At 35.0% G+C, this 20,867-nt stretch overlaps 2 protein-coding genes across 6 annotated transcripts; both read left to right on the top strand.

Moving 5' to 3' along the window:
- Positions 1–290: 290 nt before the first annotated feature.
- On the top strand, positions 291–10,025 carry LOC115998578 (nucleolar MIF4G domain-containing protein 1-like). Of its 5 annotated transcripts, none has more exons than XM_031238177.1 (14): positions 291–310; positions 3,531–3,565; positions 3,714–3,805; positions 3,964–5,023; positions 5,117–5,184; positions 5,878–5,960; positions 6,657–6,756; positions 6,928–7,013; positions 7,379–7,461; positions 7,715–7,842; positions 7,953–8,054; positions 8,694–8,993; positions 9,097–9,219; positions 9,311–10,025. In XM_031238177.1, exons 2-14 carry the CDS (start codon positions 3,562–3,564, stop codon positions 9,689–9,691), a joined length of 2,610 nt encoding a protein of 869 aa, XP_031094037.1. In that variant the 5' UTR covers positions 291–310; positions 3,531–3,561; the 3' UTR covers positions 9,692–10,025. The 5 variants fall into 5 exon arrangements, with proteins under 5 accessions (XP_031094037.1, XP_031094036.1, XP_031094034.1 ...); XM_031238176.1 differs by lacking the exon at positions 291–310 and adding an exon at positions 1,667–1,887; XM_031238174.1 differs by lacking the exon at positions 291–310 and adding an exon at positions 1,667–1,887 and having other exon boundaries at positions 3,711–3,805.
- A 9,438-nt stretch (positions 10,026–19,463) lies between these two features.
- LOC115999431 (probable sugar phosphate/phosphate translocator At4g32390) lies at positions 19,464–20,519 on the top strand. The gene has a single exon (XM_031239281.1). The coding sequence runs from the start codon at positions 19,464–19,466 to the stop codon at positions 20,517–20,519; it is 1,056 nt and encodes a 351-aa protein (XP_031095141.1).
- The last annotated feature ends 348 nt before the right edge of the window (positions 20,520–20,867 follow it).

Here is a 20,867-nt window from a genome sequence, read left to right as displayed (position 1 = left end):
CGCATCGGGCATAGAAAAAATTAGTTTTTTTTTTAAATAACTAAGAATCTCGTGAAAGAAAAGTCAAGCCTAACCCCAAGCTCTTTTTCCCTGATTGGAGAACTAACCAATTCCCTCCCCGTTTGGAAACCATGTTTTTTACCCTCCACAGCAAGTAAATGATTCCAGCCGCAGCCTCCACTCCGCTAGCCCCATCCATCCAGTCCGACCTAACCCGGCATCTGTTCGACGTTCGCACTTCGCAGGCCGCTGCCGCCACTCCGCCAGCCGGCATCCGTCTGCTCTCCGGCCTCCGTCCACAGCTCCGCAGGTAAACCCTCTGTCCTACAATTAATAGGCCTGGGTCTGTTAGATGACTGTAATGTGTCCTTGCTTTTACAGAGCCTTTACTTGTAGAATTTCCTGCATTTTTTATCATTAAAAATATAATACTCTTCATAATTTCTGGACTTGGTTCTTAGAATTCATTCTTGCCAATGATTTGGTGCTGATCACTTGAACATATTTACTCGGGGAAATTTTTAATTTTTTTGGAGAAATAGAAACTCAAGAAAGTAAAGCTTGTACAATTCTTCAATTTTGAAAAGAGAATGGGAGAATTGCAGTAAGTGTAGCCATATTGTGTAATTGTTACTTTGTTAGTGTAATATTATAATTTCTTGTGTATTCCTATTTGTTATTGCATTCACTAATATATATATATATATATATATATATATATATATATATATATATATATATATATATATATATATATATATATATATATTTATATGTTAATTTTCATATGTGAATATGTCATATTATTGACTTATTGTTACAGGGCGTTTGGTTGGGAGGAAGGAATTAGGGGAGGGGGGAAAGAATTGTAATTCGGTGGAATTGCAATTCAATGAATAAAGTAGGAATTGAAATTACAGTGTTTGGTATGCAGAAATAGGAGTACAGGGAATTGAAATTGAAAGGTAAGAAGTAACATAATGACTAAAATGCCCTTATGTTGTAGTAGTAATACGCAATAATAATAATAATAATAATAATAGTAATAATAATAATAATAATAATAATTATTATTATTATTATTATTATTATTACTGTTATTATTATTGTTATTATTACTACTACAGAAGCAGCAGCGATAACATACATAAAACAAAGAAAACAAATGAACAAAGAAGCAATAGAAAACTGGATAATATAATGCAAAATTGAAAGAAAAATATAAAGAACAATTGCCAGCAGATGAGAATGAGTGAATGATAGTGATGAGGATGTCCATTGATAGAAGGGCAAAAATGTCTTGACAATAGCTTTTTCCTCCAATTCGGCACTGAATTAGAATTCATAGGGGGGTGGCTATGAATTAGAATTCATCAAATGGAGGGAATTGCAATTCGGTGGAATTGCAATTCCCTCCAACCAAACACCGTAATTGAAGAATGCATNTATTCTTATCGTTATAACTTCCGTTATTTTTTTCATTAACTTTACCATACACATGCATCTACAATATCTTTTCTTATATTCTTTAATGATAATAATATTTCTAAACATTATATGTTGGGCATATGTTTTTGCGCATCGGGCATAGAAAAAATTAGTTTTTTTTTTAAATAACTAAGAATCTCGTGAAAGAAAAGTCAAGCCTAACCCCAAGCTCTTTTTCCCTGATTGGAGAACTAACCAATTCCCTCCCCGTTTGGAAACCATGTTTTTTACCCTCCACAGCAAGTAAATGATTCCAGCCGCAGCCTCCACTCCGCTAGCCCCATCCATCCAGTCCGACCTAACCCGGCATCTGTTCGACGTTCGCACTTCGCAGGCCGCTGCCGCCACTCCGCCAGCCGGCATCCGTCTGCTCTCCGGCCTCCGTCCACAGCTCCGCAGGTAAACCCTCTGTCCTACAATTAATAGGCCTGGGTCTGTTAGATGACTGTAATGTGTCCTTGCTTTTACAGAGCCTTTACTTGTAGAATTTCCTGCATTTTTTATCATTAAAAATATAATACTCTTCATAATTTCTGGACTTGGTTCTTAGAATTCATTCTTGCCAATGATTTGGTGCTGATCACTTGAACATATTTACTCGGGGAAATTTTTAATTTTTTTGGAGAAATAGAAACTCAAGAAAGTAAAGCTTGTACAATTCTTCAATTTTGAAAAGAGAATGGGAGAATTGCAGTAAGTGTAGCCATATTGTGTAATTGTTACTTTGTTAGTGTAATATTATAATTTCTTGTGTATTCCTATTTGTTATTGCATTCACTAATATATATATATATATATATATATATATATATATATATATATATATATATATATATATATATATATATATATATATATTTTCATATGTGAATATGTCATATTATTGACTTATTGTTACAGGGCGTTTGGTTGGGAGGAAGGAATTAGGGGAGGGGGGAAAGAATTGTAATTCGGTGGAATTGCAATTCAATGAATAAAGTAGGAATTGAAATTACAGTGTTTGGTATGCAGAAATAGGAGTACAGGGAATTGAAATTGAAAGGTAAGAAGTAACATAATGACTAAAATGCCCTTATGTTGTAGTAGTAATACGCAATAATAATAATAATAATAATAATAGTAATAATAATAATAATAATAATAATTATTATTATTATTATTATTATTATTACTGTTATTATTATTGTTATTATTACTACTACAGAAGCAGCAGCGATAACATACATAAAACAAAGAAAACAAATGAACAAAGAAGCAATAGAAAACTGGATAATATAATGCAAAATTGAAAGAAAAATATAAAGAACAATTGCCAGCAGATGAGAATGAGTGAATGATAGTGATGAGGATGTCCATTGATAGAAGGGCAAAAATGTCTTGACAATAGCTTTTTCCTCCAATTCGGCACTGAATTAGAATTCATAGGGGGGTGGCTATGAATTAGAATTCATCAAATGGAGGGAATTGCAATTCGGTGGAATTGCAATTCCCTCCAACCAAACACCGTAATTGAAGAATGCATTGAATTATGTTGTAATTTAAATTCCTTTCATGTCAACCAAACAGGCCATTAGGCTTTAAAGTCTAATTGCAAATTTGCAATGTTAATATTTTTACTGTCATTTTTAAAGTTATTTACTTAATTTCACATGAATTCAAAAAATAAAAAAATAAAAAAATGTGGGCCTCGCCAACTCTCGTGGGGTGGGCTAGGGTTGCCAGCCGCGACTACTCTTGGCCTCAGGACATCAGACTAAGCCCACCTCCCTCAAAGCTTGTATGTAGTTGTTTGCTTGCAAATTCTGTCAATGTGTAGTTATGTATAATATATTATATTATACATGTCTGGTTGTTAGTTTGTGGACTAATTGTGTTTCAGATATGCACAAGTAAGGATTATGTTAGTTCAAGCTTAAACATTAAGCACTAAATTGGAGTAACCCAATTTTATGTCTTTTTAACAAGTCACATTTTTCAGATAATCTTCATATTTCTGGTTTTCTTAATTAATTTTGGCCTTTATGTTATGTGATTTTTGGCAGCTGATATTCATTGCTGAGTAGATACTAGATAATGGGTAAGGTTTTCTTGGATTTCCCAATTAATTTACTGCCTATAAAAGAAATAAAAACAACTACTTCATAGCATTTTTGGCTTCTCATTGATCTTTTTTTTTTTTTTTTTAAATTAAAAAAAAAAACCTTTTTGTATCCTTTTTCTAGCAGATGAAGATAATAGATCTAGAAGAGATCGCAGGAAGGAAGCTCGTTTAGCGAAGAACAAGAAGAAGTTTGATTCATGGCTTCAACATCATCATGTAAGATGCTTATTGGAATAGCATGAGAGTCCTTTAGGCTGGTTTGGAGAAACTCATTGGGTTATGCAGGATCATTTTCTAGCAGTTTCTTAAATAATTTTTTTCACAGATTGCAAATATTGATTTTGTTCTTTTATTCCTACATCAATAAAATGCAGAAATCATTGCCAGTTTTGAAGTCAAAGCATGCAAAAATACAGCAGGGGATTGTAGGCCCAAAAAGTAGTGAGGCTATGTGCAAGGATTCTGATAGTGAAGCAGAACATAACATTGAGCTTTCTCCAGTAGTGGAAAACACAGAAGCTAAGACAAACAATTTGAAAAGGAAATGTGACTTAAGTTCAAACACAACGTTCAATGAATATCTGGAAATGGAGATGACAGGAAGGGTTAATTCTGCAGAGGATGATATGAGACTGGAAAGGAAACTTGCAAAGAAACTCAGAGTCAAGGATGGGAAACTGAGTGGTGATGATATTAATATGTTACTTGAAGGAATTCCGTTTGTTCTTAACTCTGTTGGTGAAGTACAAGAATTTCCAAAGGGTAAAAAGAGTCACACTTACACGAAGAAGAAATTAGTGGATGTGGATGTGAATGTAGTGGGTGAAGTAGTTGATAAAAGGGTTAGAAAATCTGATTCTATATCTGCTAGCTGCTGCGATGACTATAATCATATAGAGGAATTTGACGGGTTAAAAGAATTGGATAAGCCAAAAAAGAAAAAAACAAAATTTGAAAAGTACCTTGAATTGGAAAATGACACAATTTCAGCTGAGGAGGATCTTGCTTTGGAGAAAAAGCTTGCGAAGAAGCTCAAGATTAAGGGAGGAAAATTAAATCGAGATGATGATGGTATTAATACGTTATTTGATGGCATTCCTTCTGCTCTTGAATTGTTTGAGGGTGAAAAACTCCAAGGTCCTCGAAAGGTTTTGGATGAAACATTGCATAGAAAATCTAAAAGCTTGAAGTCAGTCAAGCAAAAGCAAGTCATAGAAGGAGAGCAAGATCAGGATCAGGTGTCTGTAAAGACAACTGATAAAGCACTTAGAACATCTTACCCAGCAACATCTTCAGGTATTGAGGTGGGACTGGGAAAACTTCTTTCTGCTCAATCTGCATTTGGAGGAAATACAAAATATATTGCCCCACACTTGAGATCTCATATGGGAAATGAATCACAGCACCATGCTCAAATTCGTAGACGAGTCCGAGGTATGGGGTCTTAGGAACTGTTTCGGTATTTTGCACAATACATGTTTGTTCCTGTTATTCTGGTTTCTGGTGCCCTAACTCAACTTTTTCTAGGTCTTTTGAATAGGCTCTCTGAATCTAATGTGGAATCAATCACTGGTGATATGTCTACAATCTTCCATGTAAGTTACTAAACCCTCCACACAATTGACTTGGCACTAAATTTAGGCAAAAGAATATATTGTCTTTATTAGAATTGAGAGTAAAAATTGCTAATTTATTATGTGTGCCCCGAAAGTAAGGTAGTAGTGTATTTTGGAGTGCATGGATGTTGGAAAAGTGTGATGGTATGTGGCATTAATCAAAAAGAGTTGCACCTCATGCCTCTAAATGATGGTCTCATTTAAAATGTAGTTCTATTATAAGATGAGATCTGTGTGTGTATACGGACATATTTAGTTTATGATTGGCTAAAAAGAATTTTTTAATGTATTAGAGTTCCAACAGACCTTTCCTGCAAATGTATTGTTAGGCAGGATAAAAATGGTTGATTTTTTCCAGTACTGATAGATTACACAGGCCCTGTCCAGGTATTTCCTTCGGTTTTAGTGGTATCCAAGTGTTACAAGATGATTTTTCTGACCTGTCATTTACTCATGCAATCATTTATGAGAGCTAAACACAATTATCATTCTCTGTATATGTCCTTTCAGTATTGGTGTTTTCCCGAACTGACATTCATTTTAATAGTATAGAATACTTCAAAGCTTTTCTATGTCTTGAACTTAGCTCATGTCTTCTGTGTAGATTGGTCTTTCAGCATTCACGGGAAATTCAAATTTGTACCTGAACTCCCTTGTCTCTTGAACTTGCAGACAGTTGATTGCAGTCTTCGTTCATTAATTATAATTGAAGAGGTTTTGGCATCATGTTCCGGAGGTCCACGTGGCAATGAACAGTTAAGAATGCAACTCTTTGTGGTTTTTTCAAAATTTTCATGATGTAGCTTGTCTATCTGGTTGCATATCTTTCCTATCTTATTCTTCATGCAAAAAATATCAGGTTGATTTTCATGTAGTTTATTCTTTCTTAATAGAGGACAATATTTTGATAAATGCAGAACCAGGGCCCTTATATGTGAAAACTCTTTCCATCTTTTGTGTTCTAAACTGTTGAAGTAAAAAATGGGAGGACTTTGACATGCAATCATTGGCCAATTTAATGTATAAAGTTTCCTAATAAATAGTAGGATGAATCCATTGTGATTTGTATCACCAACATTAGCATTAGCTAGTGCATAATGCTTATGGACAATTATAGTAACTACAATTAGTTAAGTTTGTCCATGGATTGCATAGTTGTTTGATATCTCTGTATTCTTTAGGAACCTCAATATCTCAATGTTCCTTTTTGTGGGTGCAATCCTGCTATTAAATCATGTTTTATTCCTTTTCTTTTTAACATTATTGCACCTTTTTTATTTTACATTTGCCATTGTTTGTTTGATATCTCTGTATTCTTTAGGAACCTCAATATCTCAATGTTCCTTTTTGTGGGTGCAATCCTGCTATTAAATCATGTTTTATTCCCTTTCTTTTTAACATTATTGCACCTTTTTTATTTTACATTTGCCATTGTTTCCTGATGTTGACAGATATGCAGCAGTATTTGCATCTTTTGTTGCTGGCATGGCTAGCTTAGTTGGTATTGACTTCAGTGCCAAGCTTCTAGCTTCTCTGGCAAGAAATTTTGAGGTGCATGACATGTCAACAAGTATTCAAGACTTTTATTTATTTATTACGGAGTATTTTTTTTTTAAATTATAAATTGTTTGTTAAACAACAAAAATTCCAGTGTGTGTGTATAACCTATAAGCACTTTTAAACTCTTATCTGTTCTTCTTTTGTGGTGTTCTTTGTATATAGGATGAGTACCTGAAAGAAGACACTATGTCATTGCGGAATCTGACTCTTCTATTTTCATATTTGTACACATTTGGCGTTTTCTCTAGGTGAGTGAAAATTTTGAATGCTCTTTTCTTCCATTTACAGGTATATAGAAGGGGAGCCTAGAATCCTGCAAGTCACATATTTACTTTTACGCTATTTTTGTTGCTTTCTAGTGGATTGGCTTACTCATGTTTCATTGTGCTTGTTATTACTCTAATGTACAAACCAACAAAGATGTATGACAACCTTTCTTTAGTAGAACCCCATGCGCATGCAAATTAAACCAACCTTTTAGCATGTTATGTATTGTTCAGAAATGTAATCGATGCTTGATTTTCATCGACTTATCTATGATTTAGTTTGGTTATAATATTTTCTTATCTTGGCTATTTGACCACTGTTTGAAGCTACTTATTATGCTTTGCAGTGACTTAATGTATGACTTCTTGGTAATTCTGAGTAAGAGACTGACAGAAGCTGATGTTTCTACAATTTTGGCAGTCTTACAATGTAAGTCTTATTATTATTATTATTATTATTATTATTATTATTATTATTATTATTATTATTATTATTATTATTTACTCTGTATTATTATTATTAGGGTAGTGTTACTCAAATTATATATTTATATCTTTTTTATTGTTTATTCAATTTGTTGAAAACAGTTATCTCTAGCAAAAATTTTCCACTAATAGGCTATTTGGTATGGAAACAGTTCTCAGTTTTTTTTTTTTATCCTTTTTGGTGGGTGACTGAACAGCTTGTGGTATGAAATTGAGAGGTGATGATCCTGTTGGTATGAAGAATTTTATAATTAGCATTCAGAACAGGGTTAATGAATTGAAGACCTTATCTAGAGATGCACAATCCAGTCTTGACAGCAAAAGGGTATACTTGCAATCTGCTCTTATTATACTACCATTATGTTGTCTTTCTTTGTAAGACATATTTTTTCTATGTATTTATCTGAGTATATATATTTAATTGTGTTGCTGCAGATGGAGTTCATGCTTGAGACAATATGTGATATAAAAAACAATAAGAAGAGGCCCAAGGAGGAAACCATGCAGCTTACCCGAATAAAAAAATGGCTACAGAAGGTGTGCATCTATTGTTATATCAGTTATTCATAAAGTATGCTATAATGCTATATATGCTATCCAGTTAAGCACCAGCTTTGCGATGCATGAAATCTTTTTGTTCACATAAATGATGACTGAGTATTTTGTTTAATATCCAATATCTAGCTTAATCATTGCTTGGTAGATGTGATGCCGGAAAGGTATTTAGTGCTGCCATCATTTTGTATGTGGTTAACGTTTCTACCATCCTCTTTATCTTGGGTAGACATGTAAACACTCTTAGAGAAAGCTAGCTTCATTTACAATTATGGTTATGCCATTTTGTGGAACTTTGCCACAACCAAAACTCATTTTCTCATTATGTTTCCTGCTTTACAGTGACATTAAGGTGATAATCATTTCTATGTTTTCTACCACTTGCTTAAGTATGCATTGAATCTTAATTGGATTATCTTACATGTTCTGAACAAACCTTTTTATTTGGAGAAACACAAGTTAAGCAGCTTGACACTATCAACTGAAGTTTGATGTAGTGACAGTTGTAATTCCTTTTGCCAAATCATATTGTGTTCTCTTACCACAGAAGTCTATCTGTGTATCTGTAATGATTTCTACTTGTTAAATCCCTCCCTATCTTAATTTTTCTTTTGATTACAGCTCAGAGTGGATGATATTCTACTTCGAGGATTAAGGTGGAGCAAGCTTCTTGATCCAGATAAGAGAGGTCAGTGGTGGTTGTGTGGGGATTTCAATGTGAATTCTAATCAAAACAATATTAGGGAGGTTGCAAACACAATTGACATGGAGGTCGTTGAGACTCAAAAAATGCTCCAGCTTGCTGCCACACAGAGGATGAACACAGATGTGAGGAGAGCAATTTTCTGTGTAATAATGAGCGGTGAGGACTACATTGATGCATTTGAGAAGCTTCTAAGATTGGACTTGCCTGGGAAGCAGGTCAGGATTCCTCCACTTGATCATCTCATCCCATCCCATCCCATTTACAGTTATTTAGCAACCAACCTGATTTAGCTTCTCAACATATTATTCCGTTGTGCAGGATAGGGAGATAATGCGAGTTCTGTTAGAATGTTGCTTACAGGAGAAAGTATTTAATAAGTATTATTGTGCACTAACATCTAAGTTATGCAGCCACGATAAGAACCATAAGTTCACTCTGCAGGTATGGGAAGAACAAGAGTTAAGTATGTATTTGATGTGGAAGTTGTTGTATTCATCCCATCCTGCATATCTATCCTTTTGTTGTTATGCAGTATTGCCTTTGGGACCATTTCAAGGAAGTGGAGTCGATGGAACTGATGAGATCAATGCACCTCTCAAAATTCGTTGCAGAGATGCTCGCATCTTATACTCTTTCCCTTTCGGTCTTAAAGGTGGTTGATCTAGGTGATGTCACACAATTAACTCCAAAAAGGATTATGCATTTCCGGATGCTTTTCGAAGCCATCTTTGAGTTCCCAGATAAACTTGTATGGAACATTTTTACTCGAATTGCTTTGCCAGAGCATGAGTCCCTTTGTAACGGGATTGTCATCTTTGTACGAGAATATGTTGCAAATGGTCACAAGTCTCTAGCAGGTAAATTCAAGATTGCTAAGAAGGCCATTAACAATGTTGAAGGAGTACTAATGTGAGGCAGCGCTGATTGGATTGGCTAATGAGATACGACTTTTGATGGTGTAGTATCAAATATCAGGCTAGCAGATCCCTCATCAAGTTTTCCATGAAGATCTGCATCAACCTACGTAGAAAATCTCAACAGGTTGAATTATCTAAAAATAGTATTCCACATAAATTCTAATTATATAATTTCATGTCTGTTTTTCTTCACAGTTTACCCACTCCCATCCCTCCTCCTTTTCCATATGATAAAGATATGTAGTGAAGGTCTAAAATTCATGTTACAAATAATGTGTAATTCAGTGTTGTTAAGGCGTAATGTGAAATTCAGTGTTGTTAAGGCGTTTAGACCAGTCGCCTATCAAGCTCGCCTCGCCTAAAATGGATGAGGCGAGCTCGGGTGTCGTCCAAGCGTCTTGGACATCTAACTTGGTACTAAAACCCGGGTTCGACCTGGGTTGTTTATTATTATTATTATTATTATTATTATTATTGCTTTAAAAAAATTGATCAATTAAAAACTCTACTAATACGTATCTAAGAGCATGAGACACTAATTCCCTTCTCCCGACCTCGCCTTTGACTTCTAGCGTAGGACTGTGCAGCGGGCGTTCGGGTGTATGGTTGATTAAACCGCACATATTTTGGTTTGGTGATATTAAAACTGATCTTGGCTTATTATGTATTAAATCTTTCGATTTTTGGTGATTTTGGTTTCGGGCGAATTAGTTGGATATTCGATTAATGTTCGGATTATGCAAAATAAAAATAAGATAAAGAAAACTTTGAAAATTTCAAGTATATATAATTAAAAACTAAACCTTAAACTAGTTACTAGTGAAGCACTAAAATCTAAATTCTAAAATTAGTGTACACAAGTAAACTGCACACATTAGTGACATTACAATTTAGTGAACGGTTTTGGCAAAGCATTCCCGGGAATAACCAACTTTGTAATGCAATCCTCCTAAACCATAGACACACTATGATGCATCATGCTCACTAGCAATTCATTTTCTAGATTTCACTTATTTGATTTCAAACAATATTCTTTGTAATTGGTTACTACAACATTCATTCATTCATTCAAATTCTTTGATTCTTTCGTGACAATGGCGAATGAGGAAAATGCTACATATTCTATTGATTAAAGACTTGTCAATACTTTCAATTTGACCTCCTTAGAGACCGACAAAACCCGGGGTTAGCCCCAATCATCTTTGATTTAAGACCGTACACAAAACACACTAAATCATTGGACTTCAGGTTAAGAATATTGAATAGACAGATTGACTAGGTTTATGGGTTTGACCAAGTTTAACCATGACCTTTACCTGGTTTGGAACAAGTGTTGTGTGGAAGGAATGTTGCATGGAATTTGTAACGGAAATGTTCATTATAATATATATAAATATATTTAATTGTCGACTAGGTAGTCATGACATACTGCTAGGTGTAACTCATGATTTACGAGTTATTTAATAATAAGTTATTAAATATTACTCATTGCTCTTTCAAAAAAAAATATTACTCGTTGCTAATTTGACTATGAACCTAAAAAGTCACACCTTAATGGTTTGTGGTAATGCTGATGCAATTTGACCTGTTGCTCAGGTAATTGGTGAAAAAAAAGTGGTTTCAGGTAATGCTAAGAACTTTATAAGAAATTGATAAAGAGTTATCAATATAGAATTAATACATTAATAACTGATTAATAAATTAATTTTATATTGGGTAGTTTTGGATTTTTAAAGGCTAGCACCTTTAGGCCCAAACCAGGCTATATATATATATATATATATATATAAGCCTTACCCTTTTCTTAAAGCATAGAAGTGAGAAAGAGATATTAGCCAGAAAAGAGTTTTTACATAAAATCTTTGGGAGTTCTCGCCTGCCTGGCCGGTGGACGGACTAAAGGCCGTACAATTGGATGATTTGTGGAATTGCATATGTCAAAGCACGCTTCTAAGGGTAAAAACTTTCTAACTTCCTCTTTTACATAGAATCTTAGAAAAGGCAATTGATGCTTCCGTTGCGCTTGTATGAATTTTCTAACAACTTTGTCTTCTACCAATCGTAAAAACAACCAGAAAGAACGGCTGCCAATATAAAAACACAGAGAATGTATCCATTGTACATCGTTGCACGTGAACTCTCTCCGATGAACACTAGAAGTGCAATACGCCTACGCTTTGTTAGAGAATATGAAGTTCCTGAACGAAAAGGTTCTTCATCAATCAAGTTTATAGAAGTTTTATTCTATGATCAAGAGGTAAGATTTAAATAAGAATTAAGATTTATTAGAATGTAATCAGTATTGTTATATTTATACTATTTTTTTTTATTAAACTTCAGCATTTTCGAGGGAGCATTCCTTCATGCTCATATTCCTAAAGAACATGTTGAAAAGTTCCTTAATCGATTTAAAGAAGGGAGAGTGTATGGGGTTAAAAATTTCTTGGTTATCACAATTTTTTACACATTTAAAACCAGTCCTCATCGTTACATATCAAATTTAATTATCAAACTGTTGTGAAAGATTACAAGAATAAAAGTTTCCTTATGCATATGTATCCGCTCAAATCCTTCTCATCTCTCTGTTTTTTTAAAGCTCTGGGTTAGTTGTAGACTTGTAGACGCAGGCACATAGTGATATAAGCATGCACCTCACAATCTTTCTCTGGTAATCTACCCTACTGTGACGACAAGTGTTTATCAATTGATGTTTCATTTTTGTAATTGTGTGTTTCCTTCATTTTGTAAGTTGTAATTTCGAGACAATCTTTCTGCGTTTTATGTGGAATAAACAACGACCAAATGAGGAAATTGAATAGTATATTCTAATTAATTATTACATGAGAAACTGGCAGAAACTATTTTTTTAACATGCAAGACAGAATGATATTTGAATATTAAATTTGTCAACTTTGTAGAGTCTCTTCTCTTGAAACCAGCTAATTTTACTTAAGTGTTGTTGCTGTTTATTTGTTGTTACTTTGCTATTCAAATGTTATGGAGTACCGAAACATTCAAATAACAAAATGAAATCCACATTTCCATTGAGTTACTATTTACATTATCATGTATGAGTATTCAAATATCATTCTGTTGGTTGGGAGGAGGTGTGGGGACTGTTGAGGTTGGGGATTTAACCCTTTGGGAGAAAAAGGCTAATTGAAAATTTAAGTGTTTGGTTGGGATGAGGGAATTAGGGAAGAAAATAATTATAATTCGATGGAAAAAGAATAAAGTGAGAATTTTAATTGCATTGTTTGATAGACATGAATATAATGATTGGGGATTGAAAGGGAAGCAAATAATAAAGACTAAAATATCATTGTATAATAATAATATAATAATAAGAGAAGGATAAAATAGTCATTACCATGGAATTACAATTCCACACTTTGTGGAGGGAATTGCAATTTCGTGCCAAACCATGGAATTGTAATTCCATGAAATTTGGTAGGAATGGAATTACAATTTCATCCTACCAAACACCGCATTAAAGATTTTATGCGTCTTGGAATAGTCAACAATTGACTTAGTGTTTCCTTCCTGAAGAAGGAATATGCAAATAATATGTCTTTATATATTCATTAAAGAAGTGCCAATCGTAAAAACAACTAGAAAAAACGGCTGCCAATATAAAAAAACACAAAGAATGTATCCATTGTACATCGTTGCACGTGAAATCTCTCCGATGAACATCAGAAGTGCAATATGCCTAGAGAATATGAAGTTCCTGAACGAAAAAGTTCTTCTTTAATCAAGTTTATAGAAGTTGTCTTCCGTGATCAAGAGGTAAGATTTAAATAAGAATTAAGATTTATTATAATGTAATCAATATTGTTATATTTATAATGTTTTTTTTTTACTAAACTTCAGCATTTTACAGGGAACATTCCTTCATGCTCATATTCCTAAAGAACATGTTGAAAAGTTCCTTAATTGGTTTAAAGAAGGGAGAGTGTATGGGGTTAAAAATTTCTTGGTTATCACAAATTTTTACACATTTAAAACCAGTCATCATCGTTACATGATCAAATTTAATTATCAAACTGTTATGAAAGATTACAAAATTAGAAGTTTCCCTATGCATATGTATCAGCTAAAGTCCTTCTCATCTATATGTTTTTTTTAAAGCTCAGGGTTAGTTGTAGACTTGTAGAGTTGGAATTTACCCATCCTTCCCCAGTCTCGCTGCGCATCAACGCAGAAATCTGTCGCACAACAATGCCGAAATCTACAAAGCTAAGAGTATGAGACGCAGGCACATAGTGATACAAGCATGCAACCTCACAATCTTTCTCTGGTAATCTACCCTGCTTGGACGACAAATGTTTATCAGATGATGTTTCATTTTTGTATTTATGTGTTTCCTTCATTTTGTAAGTTGTAATTTCGAGACAATCTTTCTGCGTTTTATGTGGAATAAGCAACAACCAAATGGGAAAATTGAATAGTATATTCTAATTAACCATTACATGAGAAACTGGTAGAAACCAATTTTTTAACATGCAAGACAAAATAATATTTGAATATTAATCTTGTCATGTTTGTAGAGTCTCTGCTCTTGAAACTAGCTAATTTTACTCGAGTGCTGTTGCTGTTAATTTGTTGTTACTTTGCTATTCAAATGTTAGGGAGTACTAGCTAATTTTACTCAAGTGTTGTTGCTGTTAATCTGTTGTTACTTTGCTATTCAAATGTTAAGGAGTACAGAAACATTCAAATAACTAAATGAACTCCACATTTCCATTGAGTTACTATTAACATTATCCCATATGGTATGTGTATTCAAATATCATTTTGTTGGTGAGAGAAAGTGTGGGACCCTTGGGGTTGAGGATTTAACCTTTTGAGGGAAAAGAACTAATTGACAATTTAAGTGTTTGGTTGGGAGGAGGAAATTGGGGAGAAAAATAATTATAATTCAGTGGGAAAAGAATAAAGTGAGAATTTAAATTACATTGTTTGGTAGACTTGAAAATAATGATTGAGGATTGAAAGGGAAGCAGTGAATACAGACTAAAATATCCTTGTATAATAATAATAAGAATGATAAAATAGTCATTACCATGAAATTACAATTTCACGAAGTGTGGAATTGCAATTCCATGGTTGGATGGAATTGCAATTCCCTCCCACCAAACCATGGAATTGTAATTCCATGAAATTTGATAGGAGTGAAATTACAATTCCATCCTACCAAACACCTCATTGAAGATTTTATGTGTTTTGGAATAGTCAACAATTGACTTAGTGTTTTCTTTCTGAAGAAGGAATATGCAAATAATGTCTTTATATGTTCATTATAGAACTGCTAATGGAGTTATTTTTTTGCTTATTTATTATTTTAGTCTATGCATAATTATTATTGAATCACATATAGAGCTTGCCGATATTAGCTCATGCCTAAAGATGGAGTGTGAAATGAAAGACTTGAAAAAATCAAGTATTGTCAGCACTTGCAAATCGAGTATCTCCTTGAAGGAGTTTAATACACCTGTTAGCCTATCTTGAAAAACATCTTGAAGATGTTTATAGATAAGTATTATGTTCTTATCATACTACATGTTGCCTAATAATCTCTTGAAATAGATAAGGAACCGTTTAGACACGAAGAGGCTAATGAGGATACGATAACTTAAAACCAAAAGTCTATTACTTCGTTGTCGTTGGAGCACTACATTGGGACCAGAAGTTCTATAATTTCATCAAGCCTGATATTGCATATGCGATGAAATTGCTAGCAACATTTTAGAGCTCATCCTACAATGAAATATTGTAATAGTGTTTAATACATCCTTCAGTATCTTTGAGTTACAAAGAGTTTGGCATTTATGCGAGAAACCAAGATATGGTTCTGATGGGCTACTTGGGGTACTGACTATTTTTTTTTTATCCCAATGATGCCAAGTTCCAAACTGGTTATGCTATGAATTACCCCCAATGTCCTAAATGAGAACAATAAAACTTGTGCTGCACAAATGATAAATGGGTATGTTTAAGAATATTTGGCGAAGCATATATATAGTGTTGAAATCAACCCACATGAGCTCTAGAAGAGCCACTCCAAACTGGTTATGCTATGAATTACCCCCAATGTCCTAAATGAGAACAATAAAACTTGTGTTGCACAAATGATAAATGGGTATGTTTAAGAATATTTGGCGAAGCATATATATAGTGTTGAAATCAACCCACACGAGCTCTAGAAGAGCCACGTGACTATTATATAGAATGTTTACGCTCTAGTGACAATCCAGAAGATTCCACCAAATTTCTTTCTCACATGTATTGTTTTTTGAAAAAGTTTTTATTATATTAAAACATGTAAATTTTGAAGAATATTACCTTCAGAGGAGAGTGACATTTGCTTATATCAATCCTAAAAATTGGGCCTTGAAAACCAACCATGTATTCTTTTTCTTTTGATTGAACTTTGATATTATTTTTTTAATTAAATTTTTTTAATGAGGCAACTAGTGCAACACATTAACACATATATTTCATGTAATATTTTTATCAACTAGGTTTTTCCTATTGGGTTTTCTAGTGAGGTTTTTAACTGATGCATGAGCTGTAAATAAATATATGTGGATATTACTAGAGGTATTATATTATGACAACTAGTGCTTTACCCGTGCGATGCACGAACAAAATTATGTTATTATGAATTTAAATAAAAAAAATTTTAAAAATATAAATGTTTTAAAATGTACAATATAATAATATAGTTGTAATTTCATATATTTGGTTAAGTATCTATTTTCATAGCATATAAAATTTAAGTTTAAATTTTGTATAATTAATAAAGTCTCTAATTAATCATGCACACACTTAGATAAATTTATAGAAAATAATTGCATAATTAATTTGATTTATTCCTAAGTGTATTTCACATATATTATAATTCCAACAATATGAATAATAACTAAGAAAATTATATTTAAAAAAAATGTAAATTTTAATTTTTGTATTAGTAAATTTAAATTCTAATTGGATGCATTTCCTTAATGATTGTATAATACATCGTATATACAAATAATATTTATTAATATGTATGTAGGCAAATTCTACAATATAATTTCCGTAATTGTAATATATATTGATGGATTTATAATTAAAATAATCACATCTAAAATTAACAAAATTAGCATTTTAATTTTGTATGATTAATATAGTGCATAAATATAAGTATTTATTTTACTATTAAGTAAATTTCGTTCCCTAATTGAATTCCATTTTCTTTTCCATTTTTTCTTTTTTAAGGCTAACATTATTAGTATTAATTAGTGAATTATGGATCTTTTCTTTTTCCTTTTTAGTGCTAACTTTTTTACTGATTATTATTGGTAGTAATGAGCTGTAAATAAATATATGTGGATATTACTAGAGGTATTATATTATGGCAATATATCTTCATCCTTAATAGTTTTATAGTTATATTAGCGTCTTGTATATATTGAATTAAAGAATGAATAATAAAAGATCGATGAGTATTTTTTGTCTTTCTCTATACATTATTACTTTACTGCTGACTGTAAGTATTGTTACCGATATGTATTTTGTATTCTTGATCTAAGTATAATGAGCAGTACAATGAGTAAGTAATAACAATAGTTCTAGTACAATAGTGTTTTAGGACAGTGGTGTTGTCTGTCAGAAACCAAGTCCCCCCTCTCCTCTACAACAGGGCTCCTCTTATACTTGAGGTGTAACGACTCTTTGTGACTTGTAATGGTTGTTCAATGATGGTGAGCCTTCAATGTTAGTGGAGCTGTTGATAATAACTCCTCTCCTCAAGTGTAATGGGTGACCGTTTGACTCCTGAGTCCACTTGCCTGCTTGTAATCCGGGTTAGTGCTGCTTGCCCAATTACTCTGTTACCAGCCCCCCTACTCCCCAGTTTGCGAGCGTAGTCGAGTCAACTAGGGAGTAGTAATAGTGCAAAGGGAGTAGAAATAGTGTAAAGCGCGATTAATAAGAGTTTTTTTCTACCAACGTGGCGGCCGAGGAAGGGCCTTGGCAAAAAGTGGCCGAGGTTCATGGGCCTCGGCCAACGTGGCGGCCTAAGGGAATAGAGTGTGTGTTTTCGTAACAAAACCTTAAGCTTTACCTTGAAAACACCCTCCCGTTAGGTAGCTAGCGAGATCGGATCTCGTGCCGTCCCTATGGAAATAGAGTTTTTATTTTATTTTATTTGTACAGAATTAGTCACTGCAGACCATGACCACTAGGTATACTAAAAATTTTGAACGCCACTTGAGGAGGCGGATGCCACTTTATGAGGACGACGCCGCTTGGGGAGGCGACGCCACTTGAGGAGGCGCCGCTGGAGGAGACGACACCGTGGATGAGTAGGCGACGCCGTAGATGAGGAGGTCGACGCCGTGGATGAGGAAGTGCCGCTGGAGAAGGAGGAGGCGACGCCGTGGATGAGGAGGCGACGCTGTGGATGAGGAGGCACTGCTGGAGAAGGTTGAGGAGGCGACACCGTGGATGAGGAGGTGCCGCTGGAGAAGAAGGAGGCGACACCATGGATGAGGAGGCGATGCCGCTGGAGGAGGAGGAGGCGCCGCTGGAGATGGAGGAGGAGACGCCGTGGATGAGGAGGCGGACGCCATAGATGAGGAAGCGCCGCTGGAGAAGGAGGAGGCGACGCCGTGGATAAGGAGGCGCCGTTGGAGAAGGAGGAGGCGACGCCGTGGATGAGGAGGCGTTGCTGGAGAAGGATGAGGCCATGTCGTGGATGAGGTGGCGACGCCGCTTAGGGAGGAGACCCCACTGGAGGAGGCGGATGCCCTGCCATGGAAGGCACCGGGGCGGCCTTCTTTTGTAATATGTAGAGCTGTGCCTGAGATTTGGCCTCAGCTTTCAATGAGAGCACCAATGACGGTAAGTATTGTTACCGATATGTATTTTGTATTATTGATTTGAGTATAATGAGCAGTACAATGAGTAAGTAATAACAATAGTTCTAGTACAATAGTGTTTTAGGATAGTGGTGTTGTTTGTCAGAAACCAAGTCCCCCCTCTCCTCTACAACAGGACTCCTCTTATACTTGAGGTACAACGATTCTTTGTGACTTGTAACGGTTGTTCAATGATGGTGAGCCTTCAGTGGTAGTGGAGCTGTTGATAATAACTCCTCTCCTCAAGTGTAACGGGTGACCGTTTAATTCCTGAGTCCACTTGCCTGCTTGTAATCTGGGTTAGTGCGGCTTGCCCAATTACTCTGTCAACTGCAATCGAAACCATACAACTAACTATTCACATGAGGATACATTCTATTTCACAACAAAATAAACAATAATGTTGTGAAATTCATTAGATCCTTCCACTATTGTCACATAACTAATGCACCAAAAAGAAAATGAATAGAATTATTAGGAAATTAAGAAAATGAATAATAATCTCGTGAGATTCATTGGATGAACAGGCTAGGCATGCATATAATAATGTCATGAAATTCATTAGATCCTATGTATGACTATTGGCATGTACCAAAAAGAAAAAGATTAGGAAAATAAGTAATAATGTCGTGAGATGGTTTAGATTAACAGAAATAATGTGACCAAAAAGGAAGACAATGAAAAATGGTGTGAGTTGGTGAGGGTATATATTAATTGAAGCGAATTGGTTGTGTATTTCAGGTTGAGGCAAGCATTAGAGATTAGAGATTAGAGAAGAGAATCAATCTGAGTGAGAGTAACGCTCCTGCAACTGGACGCCACATTGCTGAAGAAGATCAGGATCAGGATCAAGATCTGGGTAATGGGAAAAGGAGGAGCTTTGAGCGAGGGTGTACTGAAGAAGATCCTTCTCTCCTACTCATATGTCGCCATCTGGATCTTCCTCTCCTTCACCGTCATCATCTACAACAAGTACATTCTTGACCGCAAGATGTACAACTGGCCTTACCCGATCTCCCTCACCTTGATCCACATGGCCTTCTGCTCCTCCTTGGCCTATCTCCTCGTCCGCGTCTTCAAGCTCGTTGACCCTGTTTCCATGTCCTGGGATCTCTACTTCAAATCCGTCGTCCCCATTGGCCTCCTCTATTCCCTCTCTCTCTGGTTCTCAAATTCCGCTTACATTTTTCTCTCTGTTTCCTTCATTCAGATGCTCAAAGCCCTAATGCCCGTCGCCGTCTATTCCATCGGGGTTCTATTCAAGAAGGATCCTTTCAACACCGAGACCATGGTCAATATGGTTTCCATTTCGGTCGGGGTCGCCATTGCCGCTTACGGCGAAGCCAAATTCGATACCTGGGGAGTTATTCTGCAACTCGGCGCCATCGCATTTGAGGCCACCAGATTGGTCATGATTCAGATTCTCCTTACTTCTAAGGGTATTACGCTTAATCCCATCACTTCCCTTTATTACGTCGCCCCCTGTTGCTTGGTTTTCTTGATTGTGCCTTGGGTCATTGTTGAGTACCCAGTCTTGAAGGAGAATTCCGGTTTCCATTTAGATTACATAGTCTTTGGGACTAATTCTTTATGTGCATTTGCTCTCAACCTTGCTGTTTTCTTGCTTGTGGGCAAAACTTCTGCTTTGACTATGAATGTTGCTGGAGTGGTCAAGGATTGGCTGTTGATTGCCTTTTCATGGTCTGTCATTAAGGACACTGTCACCCCTATCAATCTCTTTGGATATGGCTTGGCTTTCTTGGGTGTGGCCTACTACAATCACTCCAAATTGCAGGCGCTTAAGGCTAAGGAGGCACAGAAAAAGCCTCTACAGAGTGATGAGGAGGAAGTTGGCAGGTTATTGGAGGAAAGAGAGGGGGACAACAATGTAGCTAAAAAGAATGAATCACAGGCTTGAGAATGTTTTTTTATAGGGTAGGATGTGGAGACAGGCTTGAGAATGTTTTTTTATAGGGTAGGATGTGGAGACAACAACACATAAAAACCAAAAAACAACAAATGAAGATCAGGTGGATGATTGATGGGCTTACAAAGCTTTCTACTTTATTTTATTTTATTTTCTCTGTTTAGATTTATTAAGTTATGCCAGTTTTACATCATTCATACGTCTTGAGCATGACTTGAGGCTCTTTAACTTTGCTTTACTATTAATATTATTAATATATTGGAGCTCATATTTCATCAAAGTCTTTGTTCTTCTGTATTGTCTAGTCCATTACTCCATTTTTGTTGGTTTGGATGATGA

The sequence above is a fragment of the Ipomoea triloba genome, chromosome 12 (genome assembly GCF_003576645.1).
Source record: "Ipomoea triloba cultivar NCNSP0323 chromosome 12, ASM357664v1".
NCBI classification, from domain to species: Eukaryota; Viridiplantae; Streptophyta; class Magnoliopsida; order Solanales; family Convolvulaceae; genus Ipomoea; species Ipomoea triloba.
Note: the sequence above shows the minus strand (reverse complement) of the source record. Positions and strands in the feature narration are given on the sequence as shown.